Source organism: Cheilinus undulatus, linkage group 23 (assembly GCF_018320785.1).
Source record: "Cheilinus undulatus linkage group 23, ASM1832078v1, whole genome shotgun sequence".
NCBI lineage: Eukaryota > Metazoa > Chordata > Actinopteri > Labriformes > Labridae > Cheilinus > Cheilinus undulatus.
The window spans coordinates 18,567,995-18,586,178 of NC_054887.1; the positions used below are offsets into that span (position 1 = coordinate 18,567,995).

General features: G+C 38.9%; 1 protein-coding gene across 3 annotated transcripts in view; it reads right to left on the minus strand.

Annotated features, from left to right (window-relative positions):
• wnk1b (WNK lysine deficient protein kinase 1b) overlaps positions 1-18,184 on the minus strand; it is a 120,845-nt gene that overhangs the window by 62,245 nt on the left and 40,416 nt on the right. For all 3 annotated transcript variants that reach the window (XM_041780634.1, XM_041780633.1, XM_041780635.1), the window contains exon 3: positions 3,356-3,528. In XM_041780634.1, coding sequence (XP_041636568.1) covers positions 3,356-3,528 — 173 coding nt within the window. The remainder of the gene's footprint in view (positions 1-3,355; positions 3,529-18,184) is intronic.

Consider the following 18,184-nt stretch of genomic DNA (forward strand, 5'->3'; position numbering starts at 1 on the left):
AGGAAAGTTAAACCCTGTGGCATGCCATGTCGCAGTGATGCTGCACAAAGCACCTCTACAACACAAAGTCAGTCAACCATGCTCCCTTTTCAACACATAAACCTAAATACACATGTAGATATATATGAATGCACAGTGTGTGCAGAGTACATACAGTACACATTCATGCATGAATGGCAAGTATTTATACACAGAGACACAGGAGGAAAAGTACAATCACATGCCTCTGTGTCTCTTTGTCTGTCTCCACCACACATAGATAAGGGGCCCCTAATACTCTGAGCCCATGCTGGTCAGTGTTTCCATCCTCACTGTCTCCCTCCTTCCCTATCAGTCCTCCCTCTCATCATCTCGCTTTCATTTTTCCACCTCTTCAGTGCACAACTGCCCCTTCTCCTTTTACAGGCTTCATCTGGATGACAGCCAAATCCCTGCAGCTTTGACCCTTCTCATATATGTCCATGCATGCAATAGACACGTTTAAGCATGTGTGCCTGCATGGGAGAAAATTTTAATACCTAGATATGAACAGTTTTAAACTAGAAGGGTTGATTATTAAACAATAAGAATGTATGATTCAGGTTTACTCATGATTTTTTTTCTTACTGTCTGTTGTGCTACTCTGAGTATTTGTATAACAGTACTTTAATTCAAGTAAATGGAAGGCAGTGAATGCATTATCATAACTGATGCAAGGCTAGTTTTTTTCAAGCTTTTATTTTGGTGACTCATTTTTATCCAAGGTCTTATCTAAATATTTGAATTGCATGTTTTATTCCTCAGGGCTATTTTTATTTCCTGAACTGCCCTCCATTTTTTTTGAAAGAAAGGTTGCCAAAGCAGTGAAAATTTTGTGGTTAACAGTTTATAATTTTGTCTGGAAGGTTGAACAAATGAAGTATGACAGGGATTTGCTTAGATCCTGCATTTAAAACAAGTGTATATAGCTTTTTTGGTCCAGGGGAGGGCGCTACTGACCTTGGCAGAGCTGTGCTGATTGATTTATACCCACTCTATGGTTACAGGTGGTTGATTGGTTTATTAGCCTCCTTGTTTAGACATGATTTATCCATCTATGTATTTTTCTTTCATCTGGACATATGTCAGCATGTCTGGTTTTCTCTTCTTCTTTTTCTGTCTTTCTCTCTTTAATTTCTGAATAAAACCACAAGTCTTGCCATTTATCTGCCCCCCTCATGCCTGTTTCAGTCCCCCCACTGTCTATCTGTCTGTGGATCAGGAATGACAGGAATTTGCAGCAGAAGCAGCAGCTGGCAGGTGGGCCAATGTCCCCATGATGTGCTGCACGGGACGGGCCGTGCACCACATGCCGGACATTTACTGTAGCCTTTTATTGTTTCAGGAGCTCAACAATCACGCTCACAGACTGACACAGATCTATTCTGTAAAGACCGTCATGCAGTCACAGCGTGGACAATGACTGCCACTGATGCATCAGTTGTCAGCTAACAGATGCCTCTGGTACTGACATGTAAAACACACACGTGCACATAACAGCCTGTTAGCCACACATACCAAGAGAGAGATAGAAAGTAGACTTCCTCATTTGTTATGTATTTGGAGCTAAAGTCACAGTAGAACACCTTATTCTACAGCAGATAACATATTCACACATAGAAGCAGGCACTCAGTTGCTCACATACTGCACATAACACACACATAGACACATAGTGTACAGGTTATGAGTCAGAGGAACAAGCTGACCCACAAACAGCTGCACACAGTGCTGATCTCCTGCTGAGACAGAGGTCCTAACAATACTAAATAAAGGAAAACTGCATATTGGTTTGACATGAATAAAGAAAACTTGAATGGATTTTCAGATGTGTCATCATCTGTAATGACCAAGCGGCAACCTCCGGTCCTGAAAAATGAAGCCAAAGTGGAGGTGCAAAAAATTGCAATACCACGAGTGTCCACTTGAGGCTGGCTGCAGGAACACTGGAAGTCCCGTACTGGACACCTGTTGAACAGCCAGTTTTTACACTAGAAATAAACTGGTTTACAGCCTGGTTCAAAATACCAAACGTGTCTCATTAGCTAGTGTCTTAATGTGCTCTCACTATACGGTGGGTGAATTTTTTTGTACGGCGATTGTTTGGATTATATTTAGCATCAACCTTACTACACGCTGATTGGCACGTCTCATTTAATTGACAGATAGTTTGAAAGGCAGAGGCTACGTTTCTGTCAACCAGCATGCTAGCTAGCTAGCTAGCTGACAGGAAGTTGCGCTTAGTGGGCAGGCCGTTAAGTTGATCCAAAGTTCGATTGAGACCGTGATTTCAATATGGAAGCCTCCACGGATTGGCTTCAAAAGCCATTTGAGTCCGCCTATTGTAAGCAGACAGCTGACGTTTGTCCAATTCTTTGTCTATGGTAATGACAGAGCTTTTCAAAAGCAAAGATGTAGTAAGAGTCCCAGGTTAAGGTGTATGCATGTGTACTGTAAAAAGTGCAACCCATCATGAGACATAAATAACACCCCAACAAATTATTTAACTAAAGTATTGACAAATTTAGCATGCTTTAGCTGATATCTTTTTTATAACCATGGCTCTTTAAACATTTGTATCATTTTATAAAGAAGTTTAGCAGGGCTTTTGTTCACAAGTGCTACACACGAACAGCTTTGTATCCGAGTAAACTGGAGCAGTAGTTCCAGTTCTCCTGGTCTGGTCCGGTATAGGAGCCACAACCAGTCGGAATTAATGCAAACAGGCTCAACCTGCATCTGTCATTATGACACATTTTGGCTGGAAGAGTGGCTTTGATAGGCTTTAGTATGTGGAATAGGATAACAGCAGAATGCAACATATCACAACACATGGTGATATGGTGCCAAAATAACATAACAGGGTACAGTAGTCTGCGAAACTGATGTGACACAATACATTTCCTACTATTGAACTTGGTTTGTTTTAAAGCTGCCACTTCATGGTTGTTTCAAAGCATTGCTAGCATGCAAGGAGGGTGTTTTTATTTGTTGTTTTTTATGTGGCATGCAATTTGTGCTTTGCTGCAGTTTAACAAAATACTGTGCAAGTTTTCATGCTGACTATGTTGCTTTAAATTTCAGGAACTTGTTGTAAGGACAGTTTAGGTACGATACCAATTTACATGGTAAAGTACATTGTAAAATACTTGAGCTTGCCCTCAGGGATATTTGTCTTGGACTTCTTAAGTTCTGTTGTGTGTTGGCATCATAGAAAATCAGCTCTAAGATTTTACAAGCCACACTAGTGCAAAAGACACCATACGGGTAAATACAGCACCTTCTTCCCCAGAACACAAAACATACACCTTGAAAAATCATTTTATCTCGTGTACTCACGTTTTCAGTGTGCCAGATGTCATTAACTCAGTGACCAGAACAATGCATTTCTTTCCTTTGCACGGTCCCTCCCAGGAGTCATAGAAGCGGACAATGTTAGGATGCTGGAGACCCTTCAACATCCCTGCTTCCTCTTTGAAGCGCTGACGCTCTGATTTGGACAGCTTTCGATCCTAAAACCAGGACAGAAAGGACAATTAGTCATATAAACAGCTAAGAAAACATTGTTGGTCTGCAATCAACAGAGACAAGCATTACCTGAAACTAAACATGTTCTATTAATAGTATCCTTATAAGGTGAATGTGACTGCAATCAAATTAAGTGGACTAAACAGTAAAAAGACAAGAAAATTAAATAAGAAACAAACACGACAGGATATGCTGAAGGTAGAGGAGAAATGCGGAACACTTTCATATCATACAATCATGGTCAAACTGCTTGTAAAATGCCACTAAAAGACAAATGCAGCTCAAATATGAAACCAGGCACTTTCAGAGAATAGTGCTAGATGACGTTAAAAAACAGCACTGAGGAGGATACGGATAAAACTGAAGACTGTCCTTTCATCTTTAATCAAAGACGACACAAACATCCATTAGAGTCGGAGACTGAATTTTGATGTGGTTTCTTTTTATCACTACACTGCAGACTCTATCTCTCTGAGCTGTACCTTGTGACAAAGAGGTTTTAAAAGACATGTATAAATAAACTGATTTTGCATTGCGCAGGAGGTAAATTTAGGCAAGACAATAATGTGTCTGTTCTGCCATGTGTTTCCTCTGGTATAAATATGCCTCCAACAAATCTCTTCATGAAAATACAGTAAAGTGTATTTAATTTCAAAGTTTTGGACTTTGAAATAATGTCTTTAGGTTTACCTGTTCTACTGCTCATTAACACAATAATCTAAACAGCCAATCACATGGCAGCGACCAATGTATTTAGGCACATAGACATTGTCAAGACAATCAGTTTAAGTTTAAAACAAGCATCAGAATGGGGGAGAAAGATGATCTAAGGGACTGAATGTGCCATGGTTGTTAGCAGGCTTTTATGTTGCCTGACTCTACCATTCAAATGTCACAGCAGAAACAGAGAGTCATCAGACCAAGAAGAGTTTTTCCAATCTTCTATGGTTATATTTTGTTGAGCCCTGTGAACTGTAGCTGGAATTTCCTCTCCTAAGCTGACACCCAATTTGGTGTTCTGCTTCAAGGTTTGACATGTTGGGCATTCAAAGATGCTCATCTCTATACCATGGTTGTAACGAGTGGTTATTGTTGTCCTTCTATCAGCTGGAACCGGCCTGCTCATTCTCATCTGACCTCTCTGGGCCAGAGAACTGCTGCTCACTGGATGCTTTCTCTTTTTTTCCCCATTCTCCATAAACCCTTGAGATAGTTGTACCTGATAATCTCGGTAGTTCAGCAGTTTATGAAATACTCAGATCAGCCCATCGGGCACCAACAACCATGACAGTGCAAAGTCACTTCAGTCATCTTTCTTCTTCATGCCGATGCTCAGTTTAAACTTCAGCACATTGCTTTGGTCATGTTTACTTGCCTCATAAGCACTGGTTGCTGCTCACTCTGCTGGTAAGGAACTGCCAACTGGATTTAAATTGTCCATATTTTACTGAATTTCCATTTAGAGGATTATTGTGGAGCATGAAAGAAGATGAGAAGAGAATCATTCTTCTCCACTTAGATCACAACAAACTATGCCTGAGTAAAGACAAGATCCCTCACTATCATCCCACCAAGGGACAAAATCTCTTCTAAATATCAGCTTCTACTTCTAATGTCCTTCACAGTTGAGATGTTTGGTTGTCAGTCATATCCTATAACTTTGACACTAACTTTTAACTGAGTCTTTTTTACAGTAGCAGTGGCCATAGCCACCCAGTGAGAGTTACGATACACATTATTCCATTGTGCAGCTGACTTGGGTCTAAGAAAAGTCCTCTGCACCAAGTTTAACAGGCATTCCAGCTCCACCACTAATATGTCAATAAACATGCATGTAAAGGCCAGTGTGGGCGAGCCAGATCTTGTAAAGAAGTTTGAGTGTGGGGCTTGAGCATGTTTGGAAAAGGAGTCATGCTTTCAGAAATGTCAAGCCTGTGTGTTTGTTTTCATGTCACAGGTCATTATTTTGAAGAAAAGAAAAAAAGCAACACTTTTTGCATTCACTTGAACAATTAGCTCTGTGGTCAAACTTGTTAGCTTCAGTGAGAGTGTGAATATGTGCTTGCTCTTAGTAGCTGTTTCATTAGCTTTGTAACTGGCTGTAGTCAACACATTCAGAACGAGACTGGCCAGATCCCATGTCTACCCCCAGGCAAATACAGCTTGCAAAGTTCCTGCCTGAAATGACTGCGCCAGGTCTAAGAGCAAACCCAACCAATCGTCATCATTTGAGAATAAGACGTTAGCTACAGGTGGGGTTTAATTGTAATGGGAAATGGTAGCAATGCCTGCTGCCGGTGTAGCGTTTAGCTCAGATGTATCGTGGCAGTTTTATCAAATCAGGACCACATTTCTTTACACAACAAAGAGCACAGAGCAGCACCGAAAGCTTTTCATGACAGAAAAGATGTTTTCCATATTCTTCTGATCTGCTTTGACACAGTTCGCAATAGTTACAGGAGAGTTTCAGTTGTGCTGTAGGCCTGTATATACAATGTTTAGGGATGAGCATTAAAGTCCAGTACCAACCCATCCCATACCTACCGGACCGAATTACAACACAGATATTGATACTAAATTTCGATACCCTGACACCCCAAATAAAAGGCAAGAAAATCGTACAGAATTGGTGTGATTTAAGTGTTAAGTTACACCAGCTTCCTTTTCTTATCCCATTTTCGACTGGCATCTTATGAATATATATTTCTGTGATTCGTTTATGATACCAGTGTTAATTTTGAGAGCTAATTTTAGTTTTAGTCTCAGTCTCAGTCTTTAGATGAAATGTCTTTTAGTTTAAGTCACATTCTAGTCATTTCTACCCTTTATAGTTTTAGTCGACAAAAACTCAAAAAAATTTTAGTCCAGTTTTAGTCCATAAAAAGTTCTCACATTTAGTCTTAACTTTGAGTCCAAGCATTTATTCTTTTGCCTATAGTATATTCTATGCACCCTGCCAAACCTGGGATCCCTGCTTTCTACAGCTGAGAGGAATAGCTACAGATGCATCGTATTTTGATAGCTTACTCATAGTGGATAAATATCAAGGATTTCAAACACCTGACAAAACCTAAATTACATTTTAGTCTTGTTTTAGTCAACTTTATAAAAAGGTAACTACTTTTAGTCAGTTTTAGTCATCAAAGATCTATGTTTGGCTTGTCTTAGTCAAGTCTTTCTCATGAAAAAAATGGCTGTCAACAAACATTTTAAGTCATAGTTTTAGTCAACAAAATTAACAATGTATGATATCTAGACAGCTCCCACTGACTTACTACACAATTGTTTCCTCTTAAAAGTGCTGATTCAGGCACCCTTTATGCACTGGCACTGTATAAAAAGTATTAATTTAGCACCGGTATCAGAAAAAACGACACCATCCCTATCAATGGCTGCTGCTAGTGTAATGATTTACCCGGATGTAGCCATAGTATGGCAGCAGTTCTATCAGAACTGGGCCACATTTCTGTATTAGAATGAAAGCTTGGATATATGAAACAGTCTATCTCGTGTGCCAGGTTAGAAATTAACTGACAAAACCTCAATTTCAAAGGATTTAAGCCCAAATATGGTGGCAACTTCTCTGTGATTTGTAATTATTAAGTTGTTTGTGCAAATGATGATGGCTGCAAAGGATGACCAGTTACATCTAGGTTTCAAGGATAAAAACATAAATTTGTAACAGATATTCAAAATCAACCCGATAAATCAGAGCTGCGCGTTTTGAGAGTAAATCATGACACACATTTTGAGTGTTTCATAATGTCTGTGACCCTTTTAGAGGATGTAATTACAGTCTGCTCTGCAGTCACACACACAGGATGCAGCCCGATTGACACAGACGCTGCGAGTGTTTAAGGATTCATGACAGAATAACTGGATAAAACAATGGAAATTACAGAAACAGGGGACAAGAAACACAAGTTTGATATTAAAGAAGCATTTTAAAGAAGCAACAGGATTGTTAAATTGACGCAAGATTGGACATTGGAGGTTAAACACCTACTCCCTGGAATATTATCAGGATTATCACTATGGCAACCAGCTGCTATAAAAAAAAAGAGGACAAAATGAGGGGAACCTTGTTTTGAATTAAACTGAGCTGATGTTTCATTCTCTAAGACAAAAATGTTACACAGCTTTCACTCACAGTTAAATGTTTTGAATATGAGACAAAACTGAGATCTGCTATGTTAAAAACACAGTGCCAACAAATCCTAAAATTCAGGGATATTTTGGTATTATTATCAAAGATATGGGAGATACTCAAATCACCAGGTAGCATTCCTACTGTATAATCCAGACTTAACCAATCAAGTGAAGATCCTGCCATGTTAGGTCACGGTGTTCAAGTCTTTTGAAATGTTATAAATCTATTAGAAAACCTTGTGAGCAGCTTCGGAGATTAGGAAGACGATGATCTCATATTGTCGTATTGTATAACCCTGGGCCTCATCTATATCATATGACTTACACACACACATGCACGCACTCACAGACACGCAGAGAGTAAGAGTCTAAAAGCCTGAGTGCATTAATGTGTGTAGATGAGTGAGTATGTGAGAGCTTATCCCTTCATCCTGCACAAACCACTTCACTGATGATGGCCCATTAGCAACACTCAAACATCCTGGCATGTGCTCACCCACTTTTGTATTATGGTCACATGACTGTGTGGTCACATGATGTGGACTGGAGGTCACATGACTGACTGGAAACCAACAGTCGATTTCCCAGCAGCACTTAGAAAAGACCCTGACCACCCGCATCTCTGCAGACGCCTTCCTGGGGGAACAGATTACTCCTCCCTCTTACTGTGTGTATTTGTCTTTCTATGTTGAATCTTCATAGATGTGAGCAGACAGCAAGTCAAAAGGGACGTCCTAATACATTATTAATGTTTCCTTTTTCATTCTAGTGTTCAAAATGGGTGGTGTACACAACTGCAAGTTTAGAGGGGGCCCTGTAAGAGACAGCAAATGTGTATCTGAAGGAAAACAAAATAGCTGTTAAGATTTTAGGATTAATTTGAAGCATGACATCAGTTTTCTTCTTTTCTTTTCTGAGCTTCAAAACATCATGAGACTTGAGTTTATCATCCTCAAAAATAACCTCTCTCTCCTTCTCTCTCTGTTTCACGGAAACACCTCAGCAGGATGAGTATTTACACTCTAATCGGCTGCCTCTTTTCTGTCACACATACAGCTAGAGTACTTCTCATTATCTGAGCCCTGCTTCCTTTTTGCCCCATCTTCTTTTCCAGAGAAGCTAACTATACATCCCTGAGTGACTGACACCTCGTCAGCATGTCTGCCCTATTTCTGTTCTGCCAACCAAGGACACACACATGAACACACCAAACTGTACATACGCCCAGAGAGGCAGCCAGACAGGCAGGCAGGCAGAAACCCAATCAGTGGTGTTAAGGCATTATGCAGCTTCCTGCAGAGAAGTTGTAAGCTGATACCCTCAGATCGACTTGTCTAGTCTGGGCTTCACGCTGTGCTTTAATGCTCAGTGATCATCCACTCTGGTCTTCTTCTCTGGTTTTGGTTTCACCCCCAGTGAGCAAGCAGCACTAACAGCTCCAGATGGATGGAGGATGTAACAAAACAAATATATCTGGAACCTAAATGTGTACGCTTAGAGTTCCAGGGTGTTAAGCTCACCATATTGTATGGCTTGTCAAATCTCTTCTAGAGTAGTGGAAGCAAAAATGAATACATATAACTGTCTGCAACCACAGACTGTCTTTTTAAGGCTTTTTGTTATGTAACAGTGAATTAGATTTATTTATATAAGAGTAACGATTCACAACAGGGTGAAAGAGAGAGACAGATACTACAGCACCAGTAGGAAGAGAATGAACAAATTATTCCAACAAAAGTTCAATGCATAAAGCAAGCTTAGAGATAATGTAACAAAAACAACCTGATAAAGGGTTTGTAAAATGGTGTTTATTTGGCTATCTATGGGGATTTAATATGTCAGTTCCTGCTGGTAATCCTCACATAAATCAGTTCATGTTCAATAGGAAAAAAGAGACACATGTTTCAACAAATTTTAACATGCATGATTTTTTTTTTTTTACAAAATTCTGAATTGCATAAGGTATTCAATTCTTACTGAGCCAAGGATGCATTTTGCCCCTATAATTTTTCATGAAATGGTCATAGAAATTAGGGGTCGTAATTTATGAGACTTATGACTATTGACTAACGACTAATGACTATTTGGAACAGGTATGATTTTACTGGTATGTGGCAAAAGTTAAATTGCATGATCAAAATATGAAGGAAAATAAACAATGCTTTATCAGCATGAGAAATAACACAAAGCATGGGGACACAGGTTCATTGGCTACTCATGACATCTGACCAATCAGATTGTGTTGTATAAAAGACATTTGACAAAGACAAATTCAACACTGTCAGAAACGATGCTTCATTCTAACTGTGCTTGGCTATTAGCACCATTGCATGTCAATTTGATGTTTATAGCAACAAGGCCAATTTGGGGGCAATTTTTCCTCAAATATCTGGAAAAAAGCTGGTATCAGCAGGTCTGATCAGGAAAAATCAGACATGAATGTGTTATTTACTGCATTCAGGGAGAGGTGCTTGATGGAGAACTTATTTTGATCAGGATGATGAGGGAAAAAGGAGAATGTGATTCATCTTATCCCAGGCTAGCAACTTTTCAAAATCAAAGTCCTTGGTAGCTGGAGAGCCAAAAAAGTTAATGTCAAGCCCTGCAACCCAATATCCATGAAAATAATAATCTCAGTGATGATGTAACATGCAATAATAGCTACACCCTTTTATTTCAGTGCTACTTTAACACCAATAATGTAATGCCAACTGTTCAGAAAATCCTACAAGTGACTTCTATGATGTAAAACTGAATATTCGTGAATCAAACAGCTTTTCTGGTTGGCTTTGTGGTTTCCTCATCTAAAATAGTGCTTTGAAAAAAGGAGGGTGAGCTTAAAAACCTTTTATATGATCATATAATCCAATAAATAGATCTAGATGAATAATGGGAATATTACAGCAAGCTTTGTTTCAAGTGTAAACAGCATCTGGAGTGTTGTTTTGACATTCAAATGAGATTTCTGGAGATGGATTCCCCAAATCCACCAATGCAGTCTCAAATTTTCCTTTGTAACAGTAATGTTTGGGTTGAAAATAAAAATCATGGAAAAACTTCAACATAACTGTTCTGAGCATGTGATTTAAACAAGAACTAATGCTTCAGAGGACTAACTTTAATGGCACTAATTGTATAAAATTCAGCTTTATGCCAGTTTTCTATGAAAAAATGTTAAAGCCATGTGAAAAATTACACATACAAATAGTCATGTTTGAGAGCTTTTCAGAGCATTTCAAGGCAATTTGGTATAAAACCAGATGATGAAAAAGACACAAACTCTGTTCAAGTTCTGCAGTTGCACACAAAATAAAATTTTCTAAGTAGAATACAAATAAAGACTGTGAAATGATCTAAGATCCATTTGCACTTTAAAAAAATCCTGCAAATTTGTTCTTAAAAAACAAACACAACATAATATATTGCTAAAAAAATTAGTTAATTCAAAATAACCTGCAGCATTATTTTTCCTGCCATAATCCAGTAACTTTTTTGGATACCTCTGTGGCCCATAAACTCTTCATCCCAGTTCCTCTAAAAATGTGTGGTTGACCCACTTTGATTTCAATCTGATAAACCTTTGAGCCCCTGACCCAAATTTTGAAGAATGCTGCCCAGTAACAGGGAAGAAAATCAGGACCTGTAAATCTTTATTACATTACACTGGGCTGACTGAAAGAGCTGATTTGTTTCTATAGGCAGTAAAAGACCTACAGAGCAGCAGCAGCAGCGGAGGAGGATTGGGCCTCACGTGTGGAGTGTGAGTGCATGAAGAAGGCCCGGTGTGTTTTATTAGTAAGCATGTAGCAAATATGTCTCTTAGACCCCCTGGAGACTGGAAACACTCTCCTGCAAAGAACCACAAACCTCCTGCAAGCACACACAGAGACATGCACACCTTCATAAACCTGCACAAAAAGGCACACACATACATGAATTTTTTACTTGTGCACAAAAACCAAAATCTCTGCAAGACCTTTACTACAGCTTGTTATGGTTAACCAAAAAAGAGTGAGCGAGAGAGAGAAGGAGAAGGAGAGAGCATCTGTTATAAATAAGGCTGATTGAAAAGAGGATGAATTTACTCCAAAAAAGGGGGGAGAGAGAAAGTGACAGATGTCATCCTTTAATGTGATGTGTCGGCAAGGTGTGACAAAGATATGTATATATAATCCTTGTGTTTTTTATTTATATCTTTTGATCTTCTCCCTCTCTCCGTCCTGTTTCCTTTTCCAGCTGCCTCACTCGCTCTTTGTTCCTCCATCACTCGGCCCCTCCTTCCTTCTCTTCTCCTATTTAGGTGGTTTTTGGTTTCCCCATCAATCACTGCTCTACATATTGCAGTAACCAGGGCCATGTGTGTGCCTATTAATCTGACCTACTTGTGGCTGAAAAATTAGTTGTTTCTGAAGTAAATGTGGTGATATACATGCACTATGATTTCCCCTTTTTCACCTTTGGGAGAAATACTTTTACTGTATTGTCATTTTACTCACTTAAGCATAGGTCTGGAAACAAGAATTGTTCTCATTATCAAGTAATCTGCCAAGTGTTTCCTCTACTGGGTGCACTATGGTGCACTATTCTTGGCTTGACTCTGTGCCCATCAGTTTCCTCCACAATCCAATGAGGTTAAGTGGTGACTCTTAATTAGGTGTGAATGGGAGTGTGACTGGTTGTTTACCCCTGTTTTTCAGCCCAGGGATCGACTGCCTTGTCTCTCACCTAAGCTAGGATTGGATCCAGCCCCGATGTGACCCCTGAATATAATGAAGTGTATAGATAATGGATAGATGGATGCTTCCAAACTATACTGATTGTTTTCATCATGTCAAAAAAGAGAAATGCTCATGTCCAAGAGCCCAAAGGAATCAGTTCCTCAAAGACAACAGTGGAAAACCCTAAGACTCTTTATTATTCATATTTATTATTCATATTAAACTTATATATTTAACTTTTTTACTGTTTAAAAGTACAGTTTAACTGTATTTGTAGAAATTTCCGCCCCTTCTACTGGTGTAAGTAGCCTTTTTACATGAGGATTTGTTTCTAACTGCCCCGCAACTACTTTAAAAATCCTAACCTGGCCTTTTAACAAACACTGAACAAGATTTGTCAGCATTATCTAAAATATAAAAATGAACTGCATTTTAATAAAGTAAAAACATAATTCTGCATGCATGCTGTTGTATGCAGGAAATTCTAATTGACCAACTAAAATTTGGAATCTTTGGTATGAGGAGTATTTTGCTCTTCTTTTATTGTTTTTCTGATCAGTAACAGGCATCACAAATAAACCCATTCAACAAGACGGTTCAATAACAAGCCCAGTGTGTGCCTAAGTGTGCACATGTTGTGTACTCATGTGTGTGAACAATAGGTGCCATCTCAGCCTGCCACTCACTGCTCACCCTATTGTCCCATCGCTCTGTGCCTGGCTGTGCAACACACACCAACACACAAACACCATGTGCTTGTGCAGTCATTACCCTCTGCTCTGCCGGTCACGTCTCATCTCCTCCACTCCTCCCTGTCTCCCCTCTCATCCTCCTTTAACCCCCCCCCCCATCTTTTTTCATTCATTGGGTTTCACCTCCAAAATAAAAGCAGGATGTTTTTCTCTCTCTCCTACATCTCTCCTTCTCGTCTCAGCCGTCTTGATCCAAGGATAATTAGAGGAAATCTGAGGATAATGACTCAAACTTCTGCTGATTAAATCTGCCCCTCCAAAGTGTTAATCCTCTGCAGAATAGCGTGCCGTTCACAAAGACTCACATTATACAAGAAATTATCCAAAATCTGGAAGAGAATGGTAAAAATCATGACATGTCAGGATTTCAGGGTTTACAGAGACAACTTGAGGACATAAACACGCCTCAAATATCAGGCATTACATTTAAATCTCCTTTTAACCCACACAAGATAAGATTCAGTGATTTGGTAAGAGCATGTTTTTGAAGTTATGGTTTTTCCAAGGCCAATAAACGTCTAATCTAATGCCCCAATCCTGAGTCAGCTGAGGTAACCTGCTTCCAAGACTCCAATAAAGCTCTTTTTACTGATTGTGGTTTGGTTGAAATAATTAGCAACAAACAATAGCCTCCATTGTCCAGCAAACAGGAAACAAAGATCCAATGAAGTCACATGAAGAAAACAAGGATCCAAGTTTTCCGGTCAAAAGGTTGACAGCGATCACATTATAAACAATTTTTGTGTCAGCTTCATTGTGACGTTGGTATTAACGGAAAACAACTGGCAGAAATCTTATAGAAAAGGTTTTTTAAAAATGTAGAGGATTTAATGTTATAAATGGGCTCAATTTAAACATTTTCAACCTCTGACATCAATTTCTGAGCACTTAGTTCCAAGAAGAAGAGAACAAACAGATTCCAAGTATTTGTCTATAATTATATCTGTTCATACAAGATAAAGTGCATCTGGTGAAATCTGAAAGATAAGGAGAAATGCACAGGATGCCATTAAACTGAATTAAATTAGTTGGGAAGCCCGAAGAGAACAAGCATCTATACATTTTAAAGCATTGTTTGTCTGCAATAGTAAATAATGTACAGGTGTTTTAGTTTGTCATCTGTTTTTCCCTTGATAATGTTTTTTTTTTTTAAGTTTTTATAAACAACTAAACAATAAATCTTAATAACAAGAAAATCAGCAGCAAGATAATGAGAAAAATAAGGCAGATCTCGAGAAATCAATTTAAACTTACTTAATGTCACAAGAAAAAAAACTATATAAACATTTATGGATCATAATCTTTTTAGGGCTTCTGCAAAAAAAAAAGATTGAGAAATTTTCACATTAAAAAGCATTAAAAATGTATTCTAAACATACAGCTTTCTTGTCAAAGTCTTGAAATGCTAGTGGCATCTCCTTAAATTCCTATGTTTGTGTGTTGTGATTGATTAGCTAGCGAAATGCTCTTTGAACTGTAAGAAAGATTAATTTGAAACATGAGACATTCAGAGTAATGGCTGTCATATATCAGCAATCCAGTCTGCCTTGAGGGGACACAGAAGTCTTTGAACTTTCTAAGGATTCGACCCCCCCAGCAGAAGAGGCCTCGCAAGGCTTATGCATCTTGTATGTCAAGTGTGAATAAAGCATCTGTATGAGTAAAAATATATGAACTTCAGGCTTTTTAAGTGCCTGAAGGAGAGGGTGGGGGTTAAAAAATAGTTGTGTGCTAAAGGTTGCAGGCTTAATATAGTGCACATGCACCTGCCTCTGCATTAACACATCATAAACAAACAGATCGAATCTGATGTGTTAATGGACTAAAGTTATTCTAAAGAGTCGACTGCTACAACCTTTAAATCTCTTTTTTTACAACTACTTCATTTGAATGAAGTAAAAAGACAAAATGAAGGAAATGAAAAGAAGGATACTGGTCTAAATCCCCACCAAAGCTTTCTAAAATACAAACAGATGCTACTGATTTAATTAGAAAGAAACCTAATATATTCATATTCGCATGTTGCTGTGTGTCTGTGTGCACGTCGCTCTGGATTCCACAGGGTGTAAATGACGTCTTAAAGCGAGGCCCTGACACTGTAACACTAACTGGTGATCTGACAGAGGGTCAGGCTTGTGTGGAGAGAGGGCGAGGGCTGTTCCAGATAAAACTATTACATAATGAGTGAGGACTATCCCTTTACACTCCGTTTAAACGTAAGCCTCCGCTGTAAACGCCCAGGATGAACTTTAGCACTTCTAATGTTTCACTATAAAGAGCATGAACAGCAATCAGTGTCCAATCACGTCCCAGCATTCTGTTTTTCTAGGATGAGAATGATGTTGTTGTGGCCCCTCACCTTTGGATTTGTTATTCTCTATTTAGAAGGAGAAGAAATAAAACAGGCAGAACAGAAGATCATGATGGGTTTGATCCAAGAGACAGGCCACTGCAAAATAAAGAGCTACCTTCTCTACCGTTTCTGCTATTAATAGGAAATATTTCTGAATTAATATCATGCAGTTCCCATATTTTATGAGAGATGAATGATCACATAATGGATCTGAGTCTTATTTAAGTCTAGCCTGGATGTAAAGCAAATCTGAGGAGATCTAGATAATCTTTTTAAGCTAATAGCTAATGGAATGGTAATCCACAAACTAATGTTTGACATACTATCTACTTCTTTCATTCTAAATAACTCAAACTTCACAGATATAGAAATGAAAACAGAAAAGATGGCTAGAGAGGACAGTAATCTAGGTAATTACTCATATTCTAGTTCACAGTTACGGTTAAAGTTTCACGTTTTTGTCTATACTGTAATAGATGAAAATAGAGGCATACTAGAAAGAGCCTAAAGTACAAAAATAAACAGGGAAATCACTGCCACTGTTTGCTAGAGTTGTAACGATTCATTGATGCGTATTGATATATCAACTGGCCTGATGATGATCCAATCAGATCAATGGAAAGTCAAAACATCAATCTAAATCGATGCTTCAAACTACACTTTTATTTTGAACCCCCCCCCCGCACGCCTGTTGACAGTTCCCATGCCAGGCAGAGTCCTCAACAAGTTAGCTAGCTAACTTGCAGCAGTGGCTTAAAGTTTTGTGGCAGAGGGAAAGAGGCTATCCTCTCCTCTCTTGGCTTTGTGGACATATTTCAGACAGACGCTGCTGCAGAATGGGTCTCCCCCCTTAGCTCGCTGAATATGTCTACATCTTTATCCGTATATAACCGCCGTATGAGATCGTTCACAGATAAAAACACTCAATTCATTATGGCTGAGGCAGCACGAGTGCTGTCTGATGCTGCAGACACCAGATAAACAGAGAGAAAAAGTCCACTGCTGCATGTCTCCTTTGATACACTGATTTTATTTTGCTGTCTCATGTCAGATTTATAATGAAAATGTAAGCTGCCCAAACTTAACGTGGTTCAAGCAGGAGAGCTGTTGTCTTTATACCCCCACCCCCTCACTCTTGTTATGAGGCTGCTTATCATAGGAGCGTCTTTTGAAACAAAACTTTGCTGTTTTCTAAACTCTCCATTTATTAAAATCAAGGTTGCAATAAATAAAAAACAATGAGCCCCTTTCACACATAAAAAATTCCTGTGTTGTCACAAATATGCTTCTAATTGAAATGGTGATGTGTTATCAACCAAATAATCCTTGTGGGGTGAGTGACCAATCAATGACGAGCCTTTCACCTGTTCACCTGTCTGTTCTAGGACACTGTGGCTAGCTCCTGTTTGAGTGCCAGTTTTTTTCTCCACATCCTTTGTTGTTATTTAATCAACATATAAAAGCAAAACTGATACCAAACAAAGAGCCATTTGGGAGCCAAACAACCAGCTTTACTCAGCTGAGCTAAATGATCTGGATCTCTTAAAAGAGATGGATTTCCCATCACTACAAGTTAGACTGAATGGACAGCAGTTGAGCAAATACGGGCAGAATCAGAGGTAAATGTGCCGTAGCAAAACTGTACTGAACCAACCAGACCACTTTGTGGAAACAGACCACAGACAAGCACTGCGCGACACCACTTCTTATTTTTGGTCTTGATATTTCACTACTTGCAGGACACAAAAGTACCTTAACAGTAAGCAATGTTTTTAATTTTCGCACTTTGAACCCTTGGCATACTTGTAGATGTCAAAAAACATGGCTTTTTTTTAGTAGCATTTCTCTATGCAGAAATCACTGCTTGCCCCCCACCGGTAGCTCTCCACTGCTGCGTGACGTCATCTGATATCACAAACTGCAGATTATGTCTGACTTGTCCACTGAGATGTCTGGGAGATTATTTTTAAAGTGAAAGGAGACATTCAAAGGAGCAGTGTTGTCTTTATTTCCATCATTAAGAAACCACTGGAGAAGCTAAAGAAAGCAGCATCCAGCAGCAACTCTGCTGTCGCTTGACGATGGTGTGCCAAAAATGACCAAAAAAAGCACATGATTAAGTCAGTTGTAAAAACTAAAAGTCATAATTTAAGACTTCACTCTCATCACACTAAATGTGTTTACATTGACAGCCATACTCTGGATTGTTCTTTAATCACAGAAACACACAAAATTCAAAATTTTACAAAAAAAAAAAGGTTGACATTTTTAGGTCAGACAAGGAGAAGAAAATAAAAGCAGGCAATTAAAGCTATGTGCTGAATATTTTAAACATTCACATTTAAGCTCTGTCAGCTTAACAACCATTTCAGAGAGAGTAACCAGCTGTCTGTTTACATGTTTACTGTGTTGCTTTGGCGCAAACACACACTGACTCTAAGAATATTACACGCACTCATGATGGTGCTGTGTTTGTACTTAGACTGTGCTGTGGTCTCGTTTTTAGACTCCTCCACAAGCCCCCCTGAGGTTGTTAACGGATTAACAGAAACCCCCAAATGGCACACACACACGTACACAGACACTGTACAAAACACACACAAGTTTATCTATACAGTACACATAAAAGAGGGATTAGCTCATGGTGAGAAAAGACGAAAGGGTGGGA